Consider the following 26690-nt stretch of genomic DNA (forward strand, 5'->3'; position numbering starts at 1 on the left):
ATTAAACATCCAGCAAAATGAAAAAAAGATCGAAACACAATAAAACATGGCTTAACAATCGCTTATCAAACCTATCTGTAAACTATGTGAGTGTCATTTTTGGCCCCTCCCAGTCTTCCATGTGCTTGTGTTTACCTCCCAGTCTTGTCCATGTGCTTTTTGTTTTGATCCTTCACTTTCCTGCCCCCTTGTTTCATGACTCCACCCTTGATTGTTTTCACCTGTGTTGTCCACCTGTGTATGGTTAACCCTCATTGTGTCCCTGTATTTAAGCCCTGTGTTTTCCTAAATTTGTCACTGGTCTTTGTGTATACTGTTTCATTTGTTTGATGTTTGAGGTGTGTATTGTTTGGAATTCTGTGTTTGTTTCGTTATGTCCATCCCTCCTGCTCTCCGTGTTGACTCTCTGACCTTGGACTGTAGAGAGACAATATAGGTAAAACAGTTTTGTTAAAGCTGAGTGGGCAGGACTACACACACCAATCTTGTGATTGGTGAGGATATTCCTTACTGAAGTGCTAACCAAGATCATGATTGATCAGTTTAAATTGAAAGAGGAGAATTTTGGCAAAATACATAGCCACTTTGTTGACACTGGAAATTTATTCCCACTCAAAATACTTGTACATACATATATTGTATGCACACAAGAGCAAAATTAACCTACCAAGAAATAAAAAAAAAAAACAGATTTTTGTGTCTTTTATTTCAAATAGACTTGCTTATGTGTTTTTTTTTTTTTTGTTGTTTTTTTTGGCACAATTTGACATACATATAGACAAATGCCTCTTGAATTCTGAGATTTATTTATTTTATCTTTATTTTATATTTATTTTATTCAGTTGAGCCCCTCTAACGAAAAACCATTTATTAACCATTCCACCTTTTTTAAGTTATTTTGTTTTCTATTTTTCTGTACAACCTTTTATATTACAGAGCCAAACTATGCTTTATTTACATTTTATTGACCCCTTTATTTTAAATATAGAGCATGAAATAATGCCATACCTTGCTTATATCATTTCTACCAAAAATGTTCCATGTACAGTTTTTTACTACAAGAGCTCACCTGTTAGCCTCGTGGCCTTGTACCTACAGTGCAAAACTAAATACAGAACAAGCAAACATCAGACACCAAACATGTCCTTTCCCTGTTCAGAAGGTTGTACATACCATGCCAGGTTAGATAATAAATACTTCATAAAGAGTCCCCTCTGCATTTATTGACGCCCCTGGTAATGATGAGTAAAAAGGGGTTATAAGAAATTCACCATTGAGAGAATTAGCTTTAACTTGCACTGAAAAAATGAGAAGCTAATGGTATTTCCCAGTTTCCCACAGTACTCAAATACATGCATGATGTTTGTCTATATTTATTTTTCTAACTTTACCTGTGTGATGTCTGTTACATGCTGAGTCTGGAATTTTGTCAGTTTGCAGATCTGTGTGTATTCAGTTTTAGTGTATTCAATGGGAAGCACACTTTTACAATTAGTGCACCAAGATACAGTGGCTGGACTTCAAAAATAAGTACACAGCATCATATCTTTAAACGTTATTTAACAGTAAGTGAAATTCTCATAATTTTGCTATAGCCCTGTTTTGAAAATTGTCTGTCCCTACCTATTCAGGTCACATGCGTCAACACACACCAGCCTCTCTGAGGACTGGCGAAAGTCTGTTTCGCGAGTGTAATCTCTCAGGGTCTCTTACTCCATTTGCAGTACATATATGCATATGTGAGCAGATGGAAGATGTGAATTAGCTGTGGAGATTCACACAGACAGACCCAAGCACAAGCACATGGTGTGAAATGCGTCTGTCAGACTCCGTATAGCGTCTGCTGTGCCAGTGTGTGATATTGTGCGCTTGACTTTTGCCCTCACTGTAATCCAGAGTTTACTCCTCCCCCTCACCATCTGTCCGTTCTCCCCTCCCATTCAGGAGTGACATTATACATTTAACTTCACTTTATCTCCCCTCCTGAACATTGCCACTCTCTCCCTCTCTCTATCTCCCTCTTTCTCCCTCTTTCTCTCTCTGTCTCATGCACACACATTCACATGAGCCCACAGAAAAAAAAAACTCTTGCACATAAACATGTACACACATTTGAGTACAAACAATAGAGATTTTAACAACAAACACATGCAAAGACATTACTTCACATACAGTGTATTGTGGGTGGATTATCAGGCTGGTCAGTGTTAATGGTCCTACAGAAGGCCAGATTTGCTTGATCTGTTGAGCCAGTAGAGAACTGCTGTTAATCTAAGCCCTTCAAGTGTGTGTGTGTGTGTGTGTGTGTGTGTGTGTGTCACAGTTTGTATTGCTCAGTGTAAAGTATTCTTAATCTACTATATAAGATTAGATAAGACACAAGATCACAAAACTGTGAGCTCATTGAGTCTAAGTAATAACTATAGGACTTTAAAGCACCATAAGGTTTCAGCTTTTTTTAAAGGTGTTGGAGTTATGCTGATAGGCAGCAAAAGGGCTGGGTAATATCCAAAAATAGCACAATGCTTTCTTGTTAAAAAAAAAAATAAATCAAGTTTATTACGATTATATAGCACCCCATTAACCTATTCTCCAGGGTATACTTTGGTTTGTCCACCTGAATTTATATACCGAAATCGTAAGGCAAATTATTCAGTAACTGCATGAAATAAATGCAAAATTTTCTTTTATTTATGTATATATTTTTTTTGTAAAAGCTCCACTCAAATTAACAGAAAATGTGTTTATGATCATACACATATCGCTATATGCCTAGAATTTACTGCTGAAAGCCAAAAGTTTTAGACACTCTTTGTATTATTTTGTAAAAGTCATTTTTACAGAGTATATCACTGAAGAGACGCCACCTGTTTATAGCCCAGATTTGTGGAAAATGTGCTGACTTTTAGTAGACAAAAAAATTCACTTCAGTGTCTTTTGTTTTTTGTCAGTCTTTTGTTATAAAGGTTTAAAATTACATTGTCCATCTATTTTATTGGAAAGAAGACAGTTACAGCTCTCTTACGACACACACGTTTTGAATGTAGCTTATGAAATATAAAAGTTATAAAAAATATGACGAAATGCATTTTGGAACTACCGGTGGTTCAGTGGTGTTTAAGAGGCTACATTACCATTAAATTTCTTATTTATTTTCTTACCATTAAGTAATTAAATTAAAATCTTCAATGAAAACCACATATTAAATGATAAAATACTGAGTAACTGAACGTTTTATTTGAAAACTATTTTACCTCTAATTGTTAACGTTGTAACTGTCGTCATGCATTCATAGCTGTGTCTTCTCTTTAAATGATGCCCACAAGTGAATTGCATGATGGAGAAACTCCAGACTGCCACACATGTTCTGCTTAGGTAAATGAGTGCGTTCTAAAGCTATGTCCACATGCTTTATGTATAAAATAAAAGGTGTTTTCTGTCATTATAGTGCTCTAGATACACGTGGGAAACCATGCATTATACAACTCTGCGTGCAATAAACAAACTCTGACACTTAAGCTGAATGGAAAGCACTGATAATTTTCCTGAGATGGTATATTGCTTTTAAAGTTACCTTTCAGATGTCCTGACTCATTACTGACCAATTTCACATTTGGAAAAATGTATATGAAAGACACAAATGACTCTTGCCATCACCATTGCTCTTTGTTTGTGCAGTCAGTTGTATTTGTAATTAGTTGGTAATTGAATCGCCTTAAAGGAGAGTCACAAAACACTACTTCCAGTACTGTGCAAAAGTCTTAGGCAGCCAACAAAGCTGTTCAAAACTATTTATCTGGGCAGGAAGTGTGTTGTGTAAGTTTTGCAACATTAGAGTATAAATTATAAAGTATAAATAAATATAAATACAGTAAAACATTGCAAGATTTATGATTTTTAAAAAGTTATTAATATCTTGGTTAAAAGAGCACAGCTTTGGTTCCTGACTTCTTGCTGCACTCCAGCTGTTGCATACATTTGTTGCATCATTCCATCAGCAGCACCTAATTTAATTTAATGAAGTATTGATTAGCTGAAGAAGAAATTGATGGGGACTATAAATTCTGGACTCCCTTGAGGTCAGCTTTGGAAATAGTTACACTAAAAACTGATACATATCAAATCAAAATGTGTTGTATCATCTGTATGTTGTTAGTGAGTTGTTGAATGATGAATTGCTTTACATGTTATTTTCTCACATGTCTAAGTCTTTTGCAAAGCACTGTATATCATCATATATGTGAAGAATCATTATCATTGTAAGCATTAAAATGTTTATATATGACATTTAGAGAAGGTATGTAGTATTTATTAACTGTTCTTTTTTTCAGAGCTTCCTTTACATGAGCACAGCTATAGGCCAACAAATGTGTTTGTGGGCGCTGCGCAAATGTGAGATGCATACTAACTGTGAGGGTGGGGTGGGGCGGGGGCGGGGGGGGGTGATGTGTTGACATCTATATGTGTGTGCGTATCAGTGTGTGTTTTTATTCTGTGTAATCTGATGTCCCCTCTCTCATTAGCTGAGGATTGCCAGCTGCTCTCTCAGATCCCAAAGGTGCGGTGTCTGAGAAATGAACGGCGAGAGGGTGAGTGTTAAGTTCATGGGTAATGAGGAGGGCTGGGAGTGATGCACACAAAAGAACAAAGAATTTGTATCTCTACCTCCAGGCTGTTGATTAGATCCAACACTTTTTTTCCTAAATAGAAAGGTCAAATTTTAGACCCTGTGCCAACATCTGTATTCAGCAGCTGTACTAGTAATTCAGACCGCTAGATGTTGAATGATGAATGTTATTTTTTTTTCCTCATTTAAAAGAAAATCACATCCAGTTTTCCACAGAAAGCATTTTTGGCAGTCACAGCAGCAACGTTACTCTGGAAATGAATAATTCAAGCTGTTTATCAGTAAATCTGAGAAATTCTGCCTGCAAGTTTACGCACATAGGGCTCTCTGGCCTGGATTGGATTAGACTTTGGTGCTTTAATTTCTTGATTATCAGTGGAAACATAGAAGGACGTAACTAGATCTTTCTGTTTGTTCTTTCAGTCAGCTGGCTTTTAGCCACTTGAAGCCTAAAACCTGCCAATTTGGCAAATGGAAAGAAAGAATGCCCTCAGGTTCCATCAGCCTGGGTGTAATTGCCATTGAAATATGTTTTGGCTTTAATTTCATAATCACCAACTAAAATGATGTCACTTGAGTAAGATGGATTCCTATACAATACAGTTAATAGAGTCACAGATGTTGTATGATATGTTGCTGCAGTGTTACTGAAGCTGTAAATGAGCTTATTGTAAAGGCTGTCCTGTTGGTCAGGTTTGATCAGGTCTCGGGTCAGAGGGGCCAGCGCTGCCTCTGCTTCTATCCTCACCTTCCTGGACAGCCACTGTGAGGTCAACACGGACTGGCTACAGCCAATGATCCAGAGAGTCAAAGAGGTGCGTGCTCACAGTTATACACACTCTTACACATTAACATAGCTGGAAGCTGAAAAGACAAAGTTGATGCTGTGTACACATTGCTTATTTTTCCACATACATACAGCAAAAATCAGTAGACAGTGTTATGCCACTCAGCATTTTGCAATCATTGCATTAAATTAAACCCAGAGCAGACCACAAAAAGCCATACAAGTTGACAAGTAGCTTCAAATATACATTGACAAAGGCTTAACGACTGTGTTGCAGTCGTTCACCTAATATCTTATATATATATATATATATATATATATATATATATATATATATATATATATATATATATAGTATCTTATATGGATTTTGTTTCAATTAATGTGAGCAGAGAGTAAAAAAACACATAGTGTAGTTATGGTTTGTACTGTATTTGCAAGTTATCAGTGGTAGTTTTGTCACTGCCAGTGGTAACACTATCAGCACTTTTACAAGTGTTTTGGGAGTGACATATTTCAGCTAATATTGAGCATAGCTAGCAAACATAGCGCAGAGCAGCTGTACACACAAAATCATAATATTTTGTTTGTTTACTTAATGTTTACTATGTTTACTTAATTGCAGAAAATACAATAAACTTATTCAGACAGGGATATATTTATTTCAAAACAATGGGACCTAACTTCTCACCATGTGGCCATGAGGGACAAGAATGCAGTCTTATTTCCTACTCCAAAATGCAGGGGTGTCACTAAAATCTCTACCTGTGGACTAAAACTCCTTCTGTTTCTGTAGTGACATGAAAATGTGGCACAGCTTAAAAACTAAATTTCTTGATAAATTTAACTTTTAAAATTCAGCTTCACTTTGTTCCAAAAAATTTAATGAGATCTTTTAAAAGACATTAAAAACTGCAAAAAAAGTAAGCAAGTTGAAATTTAGGGGTTAGGGTTTGGGACAAGGCTAATGTAGGACAAAAGTACTTCCAAAAAACAGAAAAAAATTAAAAACAAGGAAAACTAAAGGAGGAAAAAAAACAGCTCAGACTAGCACACTAAACTAAAGCGATGCTTTGCGAAGAGACAAAAACAAAGAGGGTATACACACATAGCTCAGTTATGACTCTGCCTCAGTGGTTGGCTTCCAGCTTGTGCTGTTCACCTGTTTGATTTAGCACTAACCAAGCCAAGGGCAGCTATAGCAGGCGAGGCATGATCAGTGGAGCCAGATCCTTTGAGAGCAAGCCGAGACTACAGTAATAGTGACTAAGCCAAATAACCCTCCTGGATTTGGACAGCAGGAGTGGATGACAACCAGCTGCATGGGACAGGGTCTAGAGTGGCAAACAATGTCAGGACAGGGTCATTAAAACCATAGGTAGTGGCAGGAATCAGGACATTAAAATCAGGGACCATGACCAGGGTATATACACCATATTTCCAAAAGTATTCACTCACCCATCCAAATCATTGAATTCAGAGATTAGGAACGACAGCAACTCAGCCACGTGAAATGATGCAACGGACGATGAGGCACATAGTGCGCAGAGGTCCCCAACTTTCTGCAGAGTCAATTGTTACAGACCTCCAAACTTCATGTGGTCTTCAGATTAGCTCAAGAACAGAGCGTAGAGAGCTTCATGGAATGGTTTTCCAAGGCTGAGCAGGCTGATCAAAGCCTTAGATCAACAAGCACAATTCAAAGTGTCAAATGCAGTGGTGTAAAGCACCACCACTGGACTCTAGAGCAGTGGAGACTTTCTCTGGAGTGACCAATCACTCTTCTCTGTCTGGCAATCTGATGGACAAGTCTGAGTTTGGCAGTTGCCAGGACAACGATACTTGTCGACTGCACTGTGCCAAGTGTAAAGTTTGGTGGAGGGGGATTATGGTGTGGGGATGTTTTTCAGGAGTTGGGATCAGCCGCTTAATTCTAGTGAAAGGAACTCTTAATGCTTCAGCAGACCAAAAGATTTTGGACAATTTCATGCTCCCAACCTTGTGGGAACAGTTTGGGGATGGCCCCTTCCTGTTCCAACATAACTGCGCACCAGTACACAAATCAAGGTCCATAAAGACATGGATGAGCGAGTTTGGTGTAGAAGAAATTGACTGGCCTGCACAGAGTCCTGACCTCAACCCGATAGAACACCTTTGGGATGAATTAGAGCAGAGACTGCCAGGCCTTCTCGTCCAACAGTGTCTGACCTCACAAATGCGCTTCTGGAAGAATGGTCAAAATTCCCATAAATGCACTCCTACACCTTGTGGAAAGTCTTCCCAGAAGAGTTGAAGCTGTTATAGCTGCAAACATTGGGTCAACATCATATTAAACCCTATGTATTAAGAATGGCATGTCACACAAGTTCATATGTGTGTGAAGGCAAACGAGCAAATACTCTTGGCAATATAGTGTGTGTGTGTATATAAAACTAGATATAACACAACTTTGAACAAAGTTTAGGGCTGGAAGCCCTGGCAGCTTGAGATAGCAATAGAAGGCAATGTGCTGGGAAGGCGGAAGAGATGGAGTAGGCGGAAGGCATAAGAGACTGAGTGAGAGATACTCAGAGAGAACGATAGCACAGGCCACTACAGCATGAATAAATACAGAGGCTGTAGGAGAGGGACTGAAGAGTGTGAAGTTGTGATCCCATTGACAGAGCCCATCCTCCAATAGAACCATAATAGCAGAGTTAGAGGTCAGCAAGACTACAGCAGCAGAGGCGTTGGACATCTGTATTGAGGCTGGGGCTAGACAGTCATTAGATAGTGATGTGGATGCAGAAAGACAGTGTAAGGAATTTGGGACTCACAGGAAATGGCTAGAGGCAAGGCACCAATGTGCTGAGTAGGTTCAGGAAGTGGAATAAGAATAAGAAGGAGAAGTAAGGGGCACACAGGACATTTGCAAATTATTACTTGCCTTTGGACTGAATTGGTGCACCAAGACAAATTCTTTCTCTGGTAGTGACTGTACATCAGAGGGCCCAACTGAGGTGAACTTGGAGGCTTGATAGACCATCAGCACGTCAACAGACTTGGAGCCTGGCTTGACATAAGCAGCTGGGAACACAGGCAGTGGGGCAGGAGCACTGTCCAGACAGAAGGGCAGAAGAGACTTTCATAGCTACTGGTGGGGCAGTGGATATGTGCCGAGTCACTGTCAGGTGAGACGGTGAGACAGCACAGGGAACCACCACTGAAGGAGCAGCTGGGGAAGCTGGCACTGGAATTTGGGCAGGGAGCCAGCACAGGAGCTGCGGAGGGGACTTGTGCTGGGGGGCATGAACTAGAGCAACCTGGATGACTGGTGCTGGAGCCCTGCATGTAATAACAAAGTGTGAGTTGGGTGGAGGAGCATGGCTGGCTGAGCATGGCAAGACCTGAGGAAACAAAAGATGGCTTTCTAGGAGAATGAACAGACCTAGGCTCTGGAGGCTAAAGTTACTTAGTTGATCTTGAAACCTGTTGTCTCAATTAATGTCGTAGGTTTGGATAGATCATAACTTAATCCTTGTAATTATGTTAGGTCTGAGGGCTTAATTCAGATAGGATGGTCCATGTATGTATGTGTGTATGGATGGATGTACATATGTGTGGATGGTTGTTTATTTATAAAGCATTCCAAAGTGTGTTATAGACCATTTCTAAGAATGTTCCTTTTTTCAGGATATACCTTGTTGATTGGGCTTTATACATACAAGAATGATGAATGTTATATTCTGATTTTATGACATCTGATGATTTTATAAAATGTCCTAATAGTGATGAGAACCAAAGTACGAGATAAACAGTTTTGGCTGCTCACATAGCCAAAGCAAAAAGGCAAAACAGAAAAAAAACGTCTTTTTCTTCATCAAATTTGGGCACATATGATTAATCACAATAAATTTTAATCATTTGCCCATATGTGTAGTATTTTATATTTTTATCATTTTGCATTCTGTTTATTTACTTGTTACCATGTCTGCCTTAATGTGAGTGACTGCCAAGACTAATTCCTTATAAGTGATATCTCACTTGGCCAATAAACCCAATTCTGATTCTCATGTGGGAAATGCACAATTTGGAACGTTTTCAGCAAGCCAAGATTCTCACACACATAAACACACAGAAACACACGTGACCACACACACACACACACACACACACACACACACACACACACACAGACAGAGAGTCATGCATGCGCACACACAGATCCACTCACACTGTTGGGTAACTCTGTGACAGATGAGAACATTTTGACATTTTGCGCGTTAAGAGTCATTTATAACTCATAAATGGCCTTTGTCCAGCATGACCTTTGAGAGAGAGTACTTACTTTGAGAGAGAGTGAGGGAGAAAGAGAGAGGGGAGAGAAAGAGAAAGAAAAAGAAAGAGACATAGGACTAATACAGCTGCTCCAAACAAAGCTGCCTGTCCCCTCCTTTGTCAAAGTTAACTAAATCACTAAGATACCATTATCCTCTTCAATCCTGTTCTCCAACAGAACAGCCCAGCTCCAAGATAGCCGTTCTCTTTTTTCAATACCTCAACAGTAATTTCATTCTTTTGATATATCATCTAATATCTTCTTCCCTGCAGCTAAAGTGTCTCTTTCATAAACATGCACAGGGGAAGAAGCCCCTCTGTTTTCTCTTATCTGTTACTGCTGTATGCACTTTATTTTGGCAAACTCGTACAGATTTTACTGTGTGTGTTTTGAAGGCTATACAGGATTAGGAAATGACATCTGAAGCTGTAATGCTTTCTCCTAAACCTGAATTTGAACTGTACTGAGATTAGCTTGAGAATACAATGCTATTCAAAAGTCTGGGATTGCTTCTTTTACTAATATGTAATGCCATGACTGAGTCAGTGATCCATGAGCGCACATAAGCTACCCCCTTGCTACCTCATTTCCGAATGGACACAAAAAATCTGATTGTTTGCAACCCCCTTTTTGAAAGCCTGTCATCAATAGTCCTCTTGGTTAATACTCAAAAACAGTTTTCAAATGTGTTGGCCTTGTTTTAAAGTCATATTCTGCCTTTTACAAGAATATCTGTTAAATGACTAATAGCCTAACATCTGAAAAGCTGCCAGTTTCACAAAACTGACATTAGCCAGCCTTCATACCCAAGGCTAGTTAATGAGTCATGCTATTTATGCTACACTAGAACATCACGCTAATATAAAATTACACCCTAGTTGACATTAATGTGTTTGGTACTGCCAGTAGTAACTCAGAGTACTCTTTATTTATCACAATCTACATTCACAGAAGTTTTCTATTTTCATGTGCTGGAGACTTGAACCTGGTGATTTCCAATGGTGGTATCCATATGGATGAAAATGACCCAGTCAAAACTACTTTTTAATGATCATATGAATCTAACTGGTCAAATTGTCTCACGCATTTCAAAACCCAGTTCGTAATGTGTTTTCTCTCTCTGACTTGTGAGGCAATGTGGAATACAGTCAGTCAATATACAGAAACAGCCCAGTGAAATAAGTCGGTATGCACTGTATACATGTAAATATGCCTGACTGCACCACTGTATTTTAGATGTGAAGTATCTGCAGTATTTTTGAAACAATGTGAAGTTCTGCCTTGAGATTTTTGTGATATATATGAGGCATTCTACATATCAGTCTTCAAGTATAACTTGATGCTTAATGTTTAAAGCATTCTCATTTTAAAATCGCCTACTTCTAAAATTATTCAGATCATTTTTTTAACCGCTATTTGTTGAAACCTGTGACGTTGCACAGGACTAGCATGTATTCACTTACCTTTATATTGACTACTTGTACCTACACTTCTTGTCCATTTTATCAAGTCCATTTACATACAAGTTCACTTTGTAGTTCTTTCATTTTCAGTGATGGTCAGGACTTACTGAATGTTGAATCTTGTATGTCACTTTACTGCTGTTGTGTTTCTGTTAAAAGCCTGTGCCCTTGTTTTTTGCAGTAATATTTTTGATATGATGATAAACAGAAAAAGCAGGCTGCCCCTAAACTGGCTTTGATCTAGCTTCAATGAATCTCTAGAGGAGATGAAGTTGAAGTTGATTTGACTTATGAATTCATAATTGAATCAAACATTTGAGTAACTAAAAATGAAGGGAAAAAACATGAAGAAATCCATTCAGTAAACTGAATTCTACTTCTCCTAACAGCTCCTGGGCCATCATTCCAGTTCTGTTCTTTTGAATTATTGAATTGAATTCAGTTTAGGAAATGCTCTCATCACTGTGATGAGCACAGTGAATTTCTGTTAAAGTTATGTGTGTACTTTATATAGGCCAAGTATGTAAATATACAGTTCTGTAAAAAAATTGGACACCTGAGAAAATTCAAATGAAATGCTGGTAAGCATGTATTTACATACTGAATAAATAAAAATAACAAACACAATAAGTAGTGGTTTTATGTATGTCAGGGTGTTTTTTTTCCTCAAGGAAGCCCAGCATTACTTAGTAGTTTTTATACAGTAAACGCTTTGGCTAACAAGTGCTTCCTTATGTTGAATCAAGTGTGCTGGTGATGGAATTTAACGAATCCATGCATGGCTGAAGGTGCTGAGGAAATATCTGGAACCAAACTTGGTTCTTCAGACTACCTCACAAGATAAAGGCCAACCTGCTTTTTGAAAGCAACGCCTTCTTGTTAGAATTTACTGTATTTATGTTTATTGTAAAACAAGCAAAACATACTTGTGTGCTTAGCTGCTAGAGACTTCTGCACTGTACTGTAGAATAGAATAGAAATGCACCCATTTATTCACTGCATATACATTTTTATGTTGTCTGTCTTTATACCTTAAAGACTTTGGCACCGGTGAGGATTTTGCGTGATAATTTTAGGCCTTCCTGGACTTGTCTTTCTATAGTTTGTGTCTCAGATTAAGCTTTGCATACCAACCCCAAAGTGACTTGTTAGGTATACTGGGTAGGTGTATCTAATAAAAGGGTCAGTGAGTATATTAGAGTATATTCTTAAACTTTGGATGTATATTATATAAAACATTGGTTGCAAACAATTAAGTGGAGATTTTGAACAGTGATGTACTACAACATAGCTTGAAAAGGAGTTAATTATGAAGAGATTTACTTGAGGGATCATGTGCATTAACCACTCGAGTGGAGCTGTCAGTCAGGTTTGTGAGGTGAGATATTAGTAGGTGTGTATCAGCAGATGCTGCAGCTCTACGTGTTTGTCCTGATTAATCCGATCAGTGTGAGGCCTCAGATCAGCTGCAGGCCAGTGCTGGAGCAGCAATTAGACACGTGGCTCTGGAGCACAAGCAAACTAATGATCCGTACAAAATGACATGCCCTCTGCCTCCCACACACACACACACACACACACACACACACACACACACACACACACACACACACACACAGACAGAGGGAGCCAGCAGAGCTCATGACATCTAGTCAGATGGAAAGAAATTGTACTGAGCTCTAGACACACAAACATTAACAGCCCTATTTTCAGGGTGACAGATGTGTCCCATGAGGGTGTAATGAGAGAGACAATGCCACAGTTGTTTTGCAGCTGTTCTGTAGGGTGACGGTAATACTGCATGAAAGAATAACAGAGAGAAGAATGAGCAAAACTAAAGAAGAAGAGAAAAGGCATAATAGTTTAAACTGAAAAAAGACAAGTGGGGTACAAACTAAAATGAGGTAAAATGTAAGATGGATTCTTTGTATAGTTAAACAGGTCCAAGTGGAAAATGCTTTTGGTCATGTTCTCGCATTCACATAGCATGTCATTTGTGAATTTTGGCAGTAGTCAGACAGACAGTTCTAAGGATTCACCCTGAAAAATCTTTTTGTACCATAAAAGTAACTTTTTTTTCCCATCATATTATTTGCATAATTTTTTTTCTGATTACTGAGTACGTATAAGTCACAGAGTTCTCTCGGTATTATATTCACACTGTTGGTGGCTGTTATGTCATCATTTTGACACATAAACAACTCACAATGAGAGTTAGCCAGGGCTAAAGTACAGCCTCCACATGGCAGGGTTAGTTTTAACACAATGGATGAATGAATATAATGAAAGTATATATTCCTCTCATGTCAAAAATAAATTTGCCACATTATTTGGAGCCTATTTTCACAAATCATATGTATTGTATTTTTATGCATATATTTTTTATGTCTTTAGCTTATGTGGTTAAAATAACAGAACCATATTGAATTTAATGTGTTTATAATCAGCCAACAAGACTGTACAACTAGCCACTCAGTCTGTTATGCTTAAGTGCACCATAGTCCAACTTGGCAGAATTGTTCATATAAATAATAAAGAGACCCTTATTAGTCCCACAACAGGGAAATTTCACCTCTGCATTTAACCCATCTGGGCAGTGAAACACCACATACACACTAGGGGGCAGTGAGCACACTTGCCCGGAGCGGTGGGCAGCCCAATCCGCAGCGCCCAGGGAGCATTTGGGGGTTAGGTGTCTTGCTGAAGGACACCTCAGCCACGTGCTGTGGGCTCTGGGGATCGAACCGGCGACCTTCCGGTCATGAGGCTGGATCCCGAACCTCCAGCCCACGACTGCCCCGTGAAACATATGTGTTTGGTGAGAGAGTGAGAGAGTGAGAGAGTGAGAGAGAGATATGTGGAATGATTATTTCTAGAAAAATCTAAATATTTAGGAAATGAACAAAATGTGTCAGGCTGACAGGCTGAGCCCCACTCTTCCTTTCTACATGAGCACATAAATGACACCCTGTAGTTCAGAGACAGAAAGGGCTTTCAGTGAGGGTTAGTGATTATTGCTCAATGCTGTGGTGAGCTGTTTCCCAGTGAAGTCTTGGTGTTGTCAGCATGTGGACTGCACCCCACACACTGACGCACTCAACCCAGAGTTGAACAGAAGTTCAGTCACTTTAAAAGAACCACAACTTTAATTGAGAACATGTTTTGATTATGCTATTGTAATTTGAAAGCTCTTTTTCCCAAGTGTGTTTGACACATATCCCGGCCTGCTTCCTTTCTCAAACTCAAAAGTACATTCACCCAGCAACATGGTCAAATTGTCTGTAGAGGAGATACATATACATAAAAACTGAGCTGTCAGTTTATGTGCACCTACTTTTAGCTATACTTATTGGCCAATTTATCATGCACTCCAACTCTGTATGTGTATTTGTAAGTATAAAGTTACTGACTGTAGGCAATCTGTTGATGCACAATTTTTCTGCCCTCTATCACATCCTTCAATAGGAAGGGACCACCATAGGCCCACTGAGTATCATTTGGTTAGCAGACTTCTCTCAGCAGAGTAGTGACAACAACATGGTTGTGGTTTGCTAGTGTATGTTGGACTGGTTTGACTGTAAGAGGTAGAACACCTTTGGGTTTTGTTTCTGTGTACACTTACTGGCAACTTTGGTGCTACAGGTGTAACAGGTACACACATGCTGTTGTGACTGCTTTGCTCTCCATTGATGGGTGGTGTAAAACAGGGTTCTCAAACTACTTGCCCAAAGGCAGCATCTGGCCCTTGAGACAGCTTCATATGTATTGGCACCTAAAAATTTAGGAAAACATAAAGTAAATTGTAAACTAAAAAAAAGGTTTAAAAACCTTTAAATGCAGTTCTCAAATATTTTTTTCACTTTCCTGCAGCAAAATATTAATATCTGATTGGTCGATTTGCTTTACCCACCAGACACAGTGTCTGGTCACAGTGTCTGGTGGGTAAAGCTATCATTAGTAGTAGTAGTAGTAGTGGTAGTGGTAGTGGTAGTGGTAGTAGTGGTAGTGGTAGTGGTGGTAGCACTAATAGCAGTACTGGTAGTGGTTTGTGCTGACAGAAGAATGGCTAATACACATTGACTATGCTTGAATGAGTGTATATGTTGAAATTCATACTTGGGAAAAACATGGGGAAATGGTCGGTCTGTCTGTCTGTCTGTCTATCTATCTATCTATCTATCTATCTATTGATCTATCTGTCTCTCTTTCTGACACATGTAAACAGACAAGCAGAGTCTCTCTGTTCTACTGAGTTTGCTCTATAGTTTAGGTTTACATATGCATCTGTTCCCCTCATGGTTAACCCCTCAAAACCTTTGCTCTTTTCATGGAGAGCTTTCTGTAATGAACCTTGACCTACACCATACTGTGCTGACTCTTCCAGGAGATAAAATGTTCAGTCACTGTGATAAACTGTGTGATAGAGCATGAACTCATCTTCCCTGTAGTAATCATGCACAATCTCAGCATGAAGGATGCATTCAGCATCGAGTGAGTAGCATTTAACCAATGACCTGAAGCTGAGGAGACACTGTGCCAGTTATGTCGTCTATGCACTGAAAGCAGTGAAAGCTCTGAGCTTAGTCATCTTTGAGTATACTGATCATGTGTCTATCGCAGTTACTCTTGATGTACACCAGGCCTGTGTGGATTACTGAGTAGACTTTTTTAAGTAGGACCTTGTGCTTTTACTTAACTAATTTGTTAACTTAACTTTTATTTCTTTTGTTTATTTGTTTATATTTTTATGTTTGGTGTGGGGTACATTGAGAAGAGGCTGTCATAATACTTATTTTTATTATTATTATTATTATTATTATTATTATTATTAATCATCATCATCATCTCTCTGTGTTCACCCAGGACCACACACGTGTTGTCAGTCCCATCATTGATGTCATCAGCCTGGATAACTTTGCTTACCTGGCAGCCTCTGCTGACCTCAGGGGAGGTGAGGGCAGGATCTGTAATCTCAATACAGATAATCCCTACAGATAGCATAGGATTAAGAGATCTGTTACAAGTATATATAGTCATATGCAAACCTTTATATACTCCCTGTTAAGTAGCATGTTCTGTTGATTTTTTAAGTGAAAATAAGTTAACACATCCTGCACAGAAAACACACTGAAATGTGCCATTTTACTGCACAGTTTCTGTTTATTAACTTAGGAAATAAGTTAAACCTAAAATATAAAATGTGGCATAACTTTTGCACATTATTATTTTTTAATAAACAGTAATTGTGTAATAAAATATGCAGAAATGTGTTATCTTTTCAGTGCCCAAACCTATGCATATGACTGTACATCCTGTTTGGCTGTGATTAGCGCAAACATGTAGACATGGTTTTACAGTCTCAGTTACAAGTAATGGCTCTAATTTTTGTACCTAGTCTGGTTTAATAGAATTATTGTGGTGTAGGGCTTATAAGAGTGATAAAAAACTGAAGTGACTCCAGCTTGATCTTTCATTCTTGGACCACAGGGTTTGACTGGAGCTTACACTTTAAATGGGAGCAGATTCCTATTGAGCAGAAAATGGCCAGAAATGATCCTACACAGCCAATCAGGTGAAGTCATGTAAATAATCACTTGTCATGTGTTCTCTCTCTCTCTCTCTCTCTCTCTCTCTCTCTCTCTCTCTCTCTCTCTCTCTCTCTCTCTCTCTCTCTCTCTCTCTCTCTCTCCCTCCCTCCCTCCCTCCCTCCCTCCCTCCCTCCCTCTCTCTCTCTCTCTCTCTCTCTCTCTCTCTCTCTCTCTCTCTCTCTCTCTCTCTCTCTCTCTCTCTCTCTCTCTCTCTCTCTCTCTCTCTCTCTCTCTCTCTCTCTCTCTCTCTGTATAAGACCTCTAATTAAATGCTGTGTGCCCCTTTAGGACACCTGTGATTGCTGGTGGGATCTTTGTGATGGATAAGAGTTGGTTCAATCACCTGGGACAGTATGATATACACATGGATATCTGGGGAGGTGAAAACTTTGGTGAGTTTACTCTAAGCACTCTACTACTGTGTTCAGCATGCAGTACAACACAACCAAATGCAGCTGTGTTTCTTCTTGTGCTGTAGGTATTAAACAGTGTATTCTCTGGTGTAGTTTGTAGCTAAAGCACAAAAAACTGAAACTTATTATTATGGAGGAAGTGATGGTGTCTCAAACAGAAAATGAGTGACAGAGTTTGTTGTGAGTGCTAATTGGGTACATTAAACTGTGGAGTTCAGACTGCACAGCTCATGTTTGATGGCTGTGTTTGTGTTTGTATGAATATGTTTTTGAGAGTCTTTGGAGAGGGGTAAAGCTGATAGTAGTGTGCCTATTCTGTCAGACTTGATAAATAAGCTCCTGACATTTCAGTTAATCTCGTCAGCATCAGTCTAATGTAAAATTTATCATTTATTGAACTGCTGCCATTATTTGCAGTCTTTTGAAGCAGAATGCTGCCAGGATGGGATAAAGATAATAAAGATCAGATTCTGTCTGTGTGCGTATGTTTGCACAAGACTGTGTGTTGCTACGCATGTGTGTGCGTGCGTGCGTGCGTGCGTGCGTGCGTGCGTGCGTGTGTGTGTTATGAGCCCTCTGCTGGCTGAAACTGAAATATTGGGTGATTACAGTTCTGGGTGTAGTTTCCCAAAAACAATACAGTGCAAATAATATTATAAGATTACTCAAGATACTTCTTCAAAACCTTTAGTGCTTTTCACTTCCACACTTCATTAGTTTTAGGATATTGTGCACTCTATGCTTGATACAGACTGAACCATTGGAGGAGAAATGATCTATTATTTAGATCCTCTTTGGAGATCTAAAAAATTCCAATAACTATCTGGAGATAAAAGACTTTTGCTTCCCATTAAAAAGTAAAAGTGTGCTTTTCCCATTTACTGTCTTGTGTGGTCAGTCCTGCTGTTTCTCTGAAATATTGTTCTCTTTATTTGAAAGTTTGAATTATAATAACAGTTTTATGTACTGGCTGAGTATCCTCTTTACCAAGTAGGCTCATGTGTAGGATTATATGCTGCACCACACTAAATCCCAATATGTTATATGTTATTCATGTTTTATGCACTACTTTTCAGAAGTTTTGAATCACAATAGAAAAGTTTGGAGCTTACCAATAATGGAATGGCAGTTTGGCTTCACATAAATGTGAAATGCAAAAGGAACTTTGTATGCTAGTCCTGTACTAAGGAAGCTGGGAAGAAAAAAAAAAACAAGCTAGGGAAAAAGAAATTTTAGGGGTGCCCAGAATGATGAATGGAGCTGTAGATGATTCTAATATTACTGAGAAAGCTATAGAACAGAAAGAATTAATAATAAAATAATATCTAGAATGCCTAATTTTTCACAAGTGGTGATTGTATCTTCAAGTAAATAACTAGACACAATATTGTAATATATACTATATAATTTACAGTATATTCTCTGAATATACACTGATTTTTTAAAATGTTGAATAAAACATCTAAAAATGCCTTTAATTTATTTGTTTATAAGATATACAGTCATATGCAAAAAATTTAACAGCTCTGGTCAAATTGTGTGCTTTTAGGGCTAGGCAATATATAGACAATAATATACAATATATATTGTTATTGTCACAATATACAGTACAGTGTGCTTTTCAGATCATACTGTGTGTATCATCAGTACTGCATGCTTATTATAAAAGGATCAAAATTAGTCTAGTTTATCTGGATTTAGTGCAACACAATGTGCCAAATATTTAGTAAACATCCTTGTGTTCCCTGGTTTAATAGTTTTTTTTTTTTATGTAGCACTACTGGAACTTTTTTCTCAGTTCCAACTGATCAGATGTCTGAAGTCATATTTATGTTATGTCATGTAGTGCGAAAATTTCATGTATTATGATATTAGATTTTTGCCATATCACCCACCTCTATGTGTATTGTTGAAACACAAGTTAACACACATGGCATTTTTCTGCAATTTATAGTTAACTTGCTGGGTTTGACCATAATAGAAATAAAAAATAAAGTAACTTTTGCACGGGCCTCATTTTACAGTGAGGTGTGTTTTCTGTATAGCATGTATTGACTTAAAATCAACAAAACATAGTATTTGACCATAGGTGCCTAAACTTTTGCATACTACAGTGTATACCTTATTATTGTAAAAATGATATTATTTTATAAAAAGTAACATAGATTATGAATATAGCAAGTGAATCACAAGTTTTTGAACAGTAGTATGTTTGTAAGTGTACTCCTTTCTCTTTCAGCTTTACATTTCTCTCAGTTGCTCCCTTATCCAGCGGCTCTATCTTTCTGACTGCTCCACCATTCCTGATAAATGCGATCTGTACATTTATTCACGCCACACCTGTTTGTCTTTGTAATCAAATTCCAAGTTGCTCTTTTTCTGAACGTCATGTGATGTCATAATTTCTCTTCATTCCCCTGTCCTCTCTCTCTCTTCTTGCCTCCTATGTAGAGCTGTCATTCCGAGTGTGGATGTGTGGGGGTAGTTTGGAGATCCTACCCTGCAGTCGTGTTGGCCACGTCTTCAGGAAACGTCACCCTTATGATTTCCCAGAAGGCAATGCTCTCACCTACATCAAGTGAGTGTAAGCTTTTTATAAAGCAGAACTGCTTTGAATAGATGCATTTTCAATATAATATGTATTTGCATGTGTGCAGAAATACACGGCGAGCGGCAGAAGTGTGGATGGATGAGTATAAGCAGTATTACTATGCTGCAAGACCCTCCGCTCAGGGAAAGGCATTCGGAAGGTCAGCTGTCTTTTCTACACTGCTCTTGTTTTTGTAGAAAGATCTTAACTTGATTTCTAGATGTTGATATAATAAATCAGCTCTGACTCTTACATTCTCTGTTATCATGGAATTAAATCATCCAATTTTGTTCCTTGTTTCTTATCCTTCTCTAAATCTTATCTGCTCTCTTTAGTATCGCCGACCGTGTGGCACTGAGAAGGAAACTGAACTGTAACTCTTTCCGATGGTATCTGGAGAATGTGTACCCTGAGCTCAGGTGAGTGAGCTTCTCTTCTGGAACTGCCATACCAGCCTCAGTGAGGAAGGAGTGCTAGATTCTTTTCCATCTGTAACACACCACAGGCTGTCATCAGTAACCTTTTGGGATAAACGCACTTCTCTTTAATGCAGTATGTGAACATTTCATACTGTCCATATATAGTAACTAAGCATCAAAAAGCAGCCTAGTTTGAATTCTCTGTTCATCAGACCATTTAGATTAGAGAAATTTTGTGCCTGTTGCTTGTCTACGCAGGTTTCTCTGTGGAAAAAATCAATCCTGTTCGACATTAAAAGAATTAAAATACAAGGAAAGTTATGGGCCCTTAAATATATGGTTATTTTACCAACCATTCATACATACCTTGGGTCGTTAGCAACACAGCACTCATATCTAACGGGTATAATAGACAATAGATATACGTTTTATTCAAAAACAAAATAGTAACATATTTGTTTTATTTTTATACAGTGTTTTATGTTTGCCACTTAGAAAATAATGGACCAGGTAGAGTGGGGAAATGAGGTCAGTTTGCTAGCAGTCTGAGGTATGCATTTAAGGGTTAACAGTTTCCTGTCTTGTGTTTGCATTTGTCTGTGGCAGGATTCCAGAGCAGAAGGTTACATACAGTCTATTGAAACAGGGTGGGCTCTGCCTGGAGAGCCACAGCACAGACAGCCTGGGTCTGGCTGAGTGCAAGAGTGGGTCAAGTATCCCTGCCTCACAGGTAATATATGTGTGATTACTATGGGTTACTTGCTTTTTAAAGTCATTAAATCAATGTATAATTTAATGATCATATACAAAGCATACTTTTTCATGTATGAAGAAAAATAAACAAAATATGTCTTATCAACGGGTCTTATTGTTATAAAGCTGGAGGTACTGTATATTTTGAGGAATTTGACTGGGGAGTTCTAGGCTGGGCTGTCTGAAGTGTTACAGTCTCACTCGCTGTCTCTTCCTCTTTTACTCAGAAATGGACTTTGATGGAGCCACAGATCCGCCAACAGGACCTGTGTGTGGCCATCTCAGCCTTTTCCTCAGGGTCAAAGGTCAGACTAGAGCTGTGCAACCCTAAAGAGTCCAGACAGGTGAGCATCAGGAACTGGCATGAGCAGAAATGGTGGTAATCATTATATTACAGATACAATATATTACAGCAGTTAGCCCATCACAGGAGCAGAGTAGCTGTGAACTGCTGGACTAGACTGACAACATCAGAGCAAAGGAGATCATTGATTATGAATACAGGGGGATATTATATATATATATATATATATATATATGTGTGTGTGTGTGTGTGTGTGTGTGTGTGTGTGTGCACATATGTACACTTGTACTGCCTTTTTAAAATGATTTCAAAATGAATGTCCCAAATTTGAATTTGCAAAATGGAGCAAAGTGTAAACAAACATTGGTGCAGTTTATGTTGCTATTACAACCATTTTGTCATGAAAACATCAGGGAAAGTAACAGGATGATTAGCAACATTAGCAAGATGCAGTTGGGTATATATACACAAAAGCAGTCTATGTTGCTAAGCAAGATGAACAACAATGTTTTGGATTGAAAAACAATGTTTTGGATTGTCACGCACTTTGCCATCTGGTGCCATTCTCTCACTTACTGCCTACAACTGTTCCTGAATGTTTGGTTCAAAGTTTTAAGTGTAAACAACCATGACAATGTTGTTATTCTCTAATGGTTCATTGGATTGGAAAATGGGGAGGGATAAGTGAAAATCTGACAGTGCTGATGTACAGACAGCACACTATTGTGGAGCTTGGTGAGTTCCAAAACATCAAGTCACAGCAATCCCCCTATATCTCATCCTCATTGATCATAGGGGAGCATGCTCTCTTTCCAGCACAGCTGGACCTGGAGCTGACCCAAGCCTGATTTACGACTTACGAGGTTGGGGCTAAACACAGACCATGTGTGTGAGATTGTGAGTATTGAGTACTGAGCCTGATTTCATAGAGCTCTGTGATGTGTGGAAGATAGCTCTTAAGTGGTTTCTTGGAATGGTCTTTGATGAGTCATCTTACTATAGGAACTTGTTTTTGTAGCATCCAATTTATGTGTTATTTATTTATTACCCCATTTTTACCCAGATTAGACATAACCAGTTCCACCAACTAATGTTGGTAAATGTTATTGGTAACTGCTGTGGAGAGTTTTGTCAGGAGGAATAAAATGCTGTTAAAATAAAAGAACTGTTACCTCGAGATTTATCAGTAAATTATGTAGCATTCCACGCAGTGAGCGGACTGAGTCATGTCTACAGTTTTCTTGAGGATTTAAAATGACTACATTAGTCTGAAAGGGGATGTGACCCCGATGCTAACTGATGAGAGCAGTGCAAATGAAAATGGATGAAACATTTTGCATGTATCGTCAAATATATAAGAGAGTTGGAATTTGGACTAAAATAAACAAAAGATTATTATAAAAAAGGTTATAGGTTACAGTTTGTTCGGTTGAGCATATGTCCTAGGTTGTCAGTTGAAGCCATTATTCCCCCAGAATTTTTTTCACAACTTGACCACCGGCTATGAACTTTCCTTAAGGACCATGTTGTTGTTGTTGTTGTTGCAGAGTACAGTAATGAAGTTGTGTCAGCAGTCATGTATCATAGTTTGCTAGCTAAAACCCAGTGTGAACATAGTGAATTGAAAGTTAAATTTTTGAAATATCAAACATTCTAGAGTATTTTATTGACATGGGTTATAAATTGCTTTGTCCACCATTTTTTCCAGGCTTGAAAAGGGAAATGCCTCAGGTCACAGTGACATTCACTCAGTCGTTGACCAATTTGAGTGCTCACCTAAACCCCTTAATTTGAGCTAATACAGTAATGGAACAGCCTTTAAATGGCATGGGGGATTCCTTTGAGGAGAAATATCGAGGCAAAGCTCAGAAGTGCTTGTTAAAAATGGTATTGGACAGGTGGTTGAACTCCTGACGATGGATGGCTATGGCATCACTGGAGATCAGTCTCACAATCTCCTGATGATAGGGCCAATGCTTAGACAGGAGACCCTGAGTAGCTTTTTTGGTATTGCTCTCAGAAAAAAACAAGCATTTATTGTTTGTTGCAGTATTTTTATTATTTCATTTTGTTACTACCAGGCACACACACTGCTAAATAATATGACATTTTAACTCACAGCTGTGGTACAATACAATACACATACAAATATGATTTAATTATTCACCGTCTCTCTCCTCTCTTCCTGCCTCTTCCTTATCTCTACCATGTAGTGCACACACACGCAAACATCTCTAATCCTGCATCTGGTTCCACTTATTAATGTTAAACTTTGCTGGACCTTTTCGGTTGAAGTCTTTATTAATCATCAGCCTGAGCTGGCTTTCTGCATAGTGACTTATGCTCCTTCCATTTAGAGTCATTCCCAAAGTCAGCATGCCCTGCACAAACAGATCTGGTCCCATTAGGACACTGCTCAGCTATTTCTGTAATCCTCTTTGTGATGGGCACAAGGGGACAGTTTCTTAGAGAGCAAATTTATTATGGTACCTCAACCTTTACACTGAATCACTGTTCATTGGGAACAACATCTGAACCAGTAGAAAGAAATGAGGCATAGTCCATTATTTATTCTTAAGTGGAGGAGAAAACGAAATGCATGTTTAACCTGAGCGATTTAAATTTATAGTCAACAGGATCAGTGGGCTGCCAGCATGTATTAATTGAGGAATGTCTTCCAGAGGTGTTGTAGGTCATTGTCAGTACAGAAGAGAGTTTATGTTTTTGGTTTGGCTGCCATGATTTTCCACAACTCCCAGCCCAATCAGCCATCTGATTAGAAAGCTCCATGACTCACTGTGTGGAGTTCATTACTCATCCTTAAACAAAACCTGCTGCTCCACACATTCACCAAGAGACTCATATACTAACTCTTGTATGCACAGGATATTGCAGCATTGCTTGGTCAAAACTCATTAAACATACTTACAGTCTTTCACTCTTTACGCTGCCGAAGCTTTTAGCCAGTTACATCATTCAGTTCAGACTAGGTTTTATTGCAGTAACATATTGATCTGATGTAAGTGCCTGTTTTCCCATGAATGTATGATATCATTTTATGGTATTCAGGCAGCAGTTTTTCCAGCAGTTTTTGCCATGTGCAGAGCTTTACATAACACGTAATGTAATGTGCGTTATGTCAGTGGTTCTCCTGTTCCTGGACTACATCTGCCCTGCAGTTTATTTTTTACTGTGCTTTAATGTATTATGTTTTTGTGGTTTTTGCCAAAAATAATCATATGACCATTTTATCCCAAACTTTCTTTATCCCTTAGAATGTTACTGCACCATTAAGATATATACGTGAATTACCTGTGTTCTGATTGGCTGTCCCTGTATTGCACCTCGTTCAAAAAGCTGTCTAGACTGAAACATTTCAACATGAAAGCACAGGGCTAAACTGCTGCAGACTGAATAAGCTAGTGTATGTAAATGAGTTGTTTTTCGTGGCATCACAAAAAACAATTAAATTAAACTAGCTTGTTTTAAATTTTCATCTTACTTTCCAAATGGGGAATCTATAGACTGGGGAGTGAATGGAATGTTTTGAAGCTTTAATAATGTTTACAGACCACATCAAACTCTTTCATTTGAAAAAAAAAGTGAGGAAAATTCAGTTTTCTATGATAGGGGTCCTTTAACCCATTAAAATATGATAGTAGAGTACTTGCATAACTGTCCATTTTAACAGTTTACCATGAGACTCTTTTGCTTTTGATGGAGTCCCATGGCTGTGAATATAAATCTCTGGTGCACTAGGCAGTGCCATCACTTAGATTTAATTATGTCTGACAGAAGAAAATATTCTGGCAGTTTAATTTCTTAGCAATTCTAAAAGTAAAAAAGTTAAACCTATTTTTAAGTATGATCTAAATAATAACATTGAAGAGTTTGGGGGTAACTTTGAATACTTTGAGTTATGAGGTCTTGCTATAACAGTGACGATAATCAGAGCAGGGGTGTTCCAGGACCAGGGTTAGGGAGCACCGCCTTATATCATGAACCTCTCTTACTGCAGTTTACACCTGGTCCTACTTATATGGAACTAATTTTTCCTACTGTCTTCTGTTTCTCTGTCCAACAGAAATGGAAACCCAGAGGTCCAGCGCTGCAGCATATGATCAGTGGCTTGTGTCTGGACAGCCAGCCCCCAGCAGGCCCCCTAGTTATCGCACAGTGCCGCCCCCAGATGGCCAGCCAGTCCTGGGAGCCTCAGCTGGTCACCTGACTCTGAGAAGGCGGGTTGGAAGGAGGGTGTGAGGGGAGGATTTTGGAAGGGTCGCAGAAGCTTGTGGTGCTTTAGGGCCCAGGGGAACAAGTCTGCACACTGTTTTAGTTGAAGGTGCTGCTTTCAGACTAGTAGACCATGGCCATGTCCAAAAAACACTTCAGCACCTCCAAATTTGCTTCTGTGCATCTACCACTGATAAGAAAAGCTACAAGCTGCACCTCTAAACTAAAGTCCTGAGTAGAGAGTTTTCACTGTCCAGGCTACTCACATTCAGTCAGATATTTGGACATGGTCAAAGTTTACATTAAAAATAGAATAATAATGGCATCGTCCGTGGCTGGCAGGAGAATTTTTTGAGGTCTTGAATTTTCTGTTGTGTTGGTTGAGGACACAAAGGGAGAGACTAGTTATATATATTTATGCCTTTTACTACCTTTGAGAATGGTCACAGAGTGCCCACATGTAAATACTCATTTCCACAAATGCTGTGGCCCCCTCAGTGTAGCTGTTTTCATAAAACTCTTAATTAAGTCAGTGTTTCTCTTTAAACGCCATTAATAAATGTTTAACCATTCTGATCACTGAAGGGTTAGATGAAGGGATGAAATACATAAAAATAAAGGTGTACATATTACAAAAAGTCATCCTTAAATCAAACTTTTTTTTCCTTTTGCAAAGCCACAGACAGGCTTTAATATGAAAGCCTCACTTGCAGTTCTGAAAGGTGAGCTGCTCAGAGCTTGCCAGCTACCGTAGGTTTGTAGCTTTGGGATTTGATACATTGTGCTTTCCAGCCGCAATACAGCATTATTCACCTGCTGAAAAGTTTGGAAACTTGATCTTAGAAATGCTTCAAAGAGAAAAGAACTACAAGGAAACTCTGCTGAGCCGAACCTGCATCAAAGGCGGTAGGTTGGGGAATCCAGCGGAGCAGAATGTGATGGACTAATGAAATGTGCAAATGTGGGTTAACAAATTCATTCTGTTAGATCAAGTGGAAGCACTTTTAAGGATTTATGATTTTGCATGGTACTGTGAAACACCTCGAAAAAAGCATATGTGATATCATGTCCAAAGACTGTTCTTTTGTTTGTTTTTCTGTTTTTTTATTTACCATTTTAAAATTTGTAAATACTTGAACCAAACCATGAAGAGCTGTCATTTGAAAAATAAAGAGTCTATAGCCTAGAGTCTTTA

The 26690-nt window shown here is 38.6% G+C and overlaps 1 protein-coding gene across 1 annotated transcript in view; it reads left to right on the forward strand.

Annotated features, from left to right (window-relative positions):
- galnt16 (UDP-N-acetyl-alpha-D-galactosamine:polypeptide N-acetylgalactosaminyltransferase 16) overlaps window positions 1-26690 on the forward strand; it is a 40858-nt gene extending 14168 nt beyond the window's left edge. The window contains exons 5-15 of the mRNA XM_017699741.2: window positions 4524-4589; window positions 5321-5442; window positions 16059-16146; window positions 16683-16767; window positions 17072-17175; window positions 19648-19774; window positions 19854-19946; window positions 20122-20205; window positions 20812-20935; window positions 21186-21302; window positions 25347-26690. Of these exons, the coding sequence (XP_017555230.1) occupies window positions 4524-4589; window positions 5321-5442; window positions 16059-16146; window positions 16683-16767; window positions 17072-17175; window positions 19648-19774; window positions 19854-19946; window positions 20122-20205; window positions 20812-20935; window positions 21186-21302; window positions 25347-25490 (1154 nt within the window). The 3' untranslated portion in view covers window positions 25491-26690. The remainder of the gene's footprint in view (window positions 1-4523; window positions 4590-5320; window positions 5443-16058; window positions 16147-16682; window positions 16768-17071; window positions 17176-19647; window positions 19775-19853; window positions 19947-20121; window positions 20206-20811; window positions 20936-21185; window positions 21303-25346) is intronic.

Source organism: Pygocentrus nattereri, chromosome 10 (genome assembly GCF_015220715.1).
Source record: "Pygocentrus nattereri isolate fPygNat1 chromosome 10, fPygNat1.pri, whole genome shotgun sequence".
Classification (NCBI taxonomy): domain Eukaryota; kingdom Metazoa; phylum Chordata; class Actinopteri; order Characiformes; family Serrasalmidae; genus Pygocentrus; species Pygocentrus nattereri.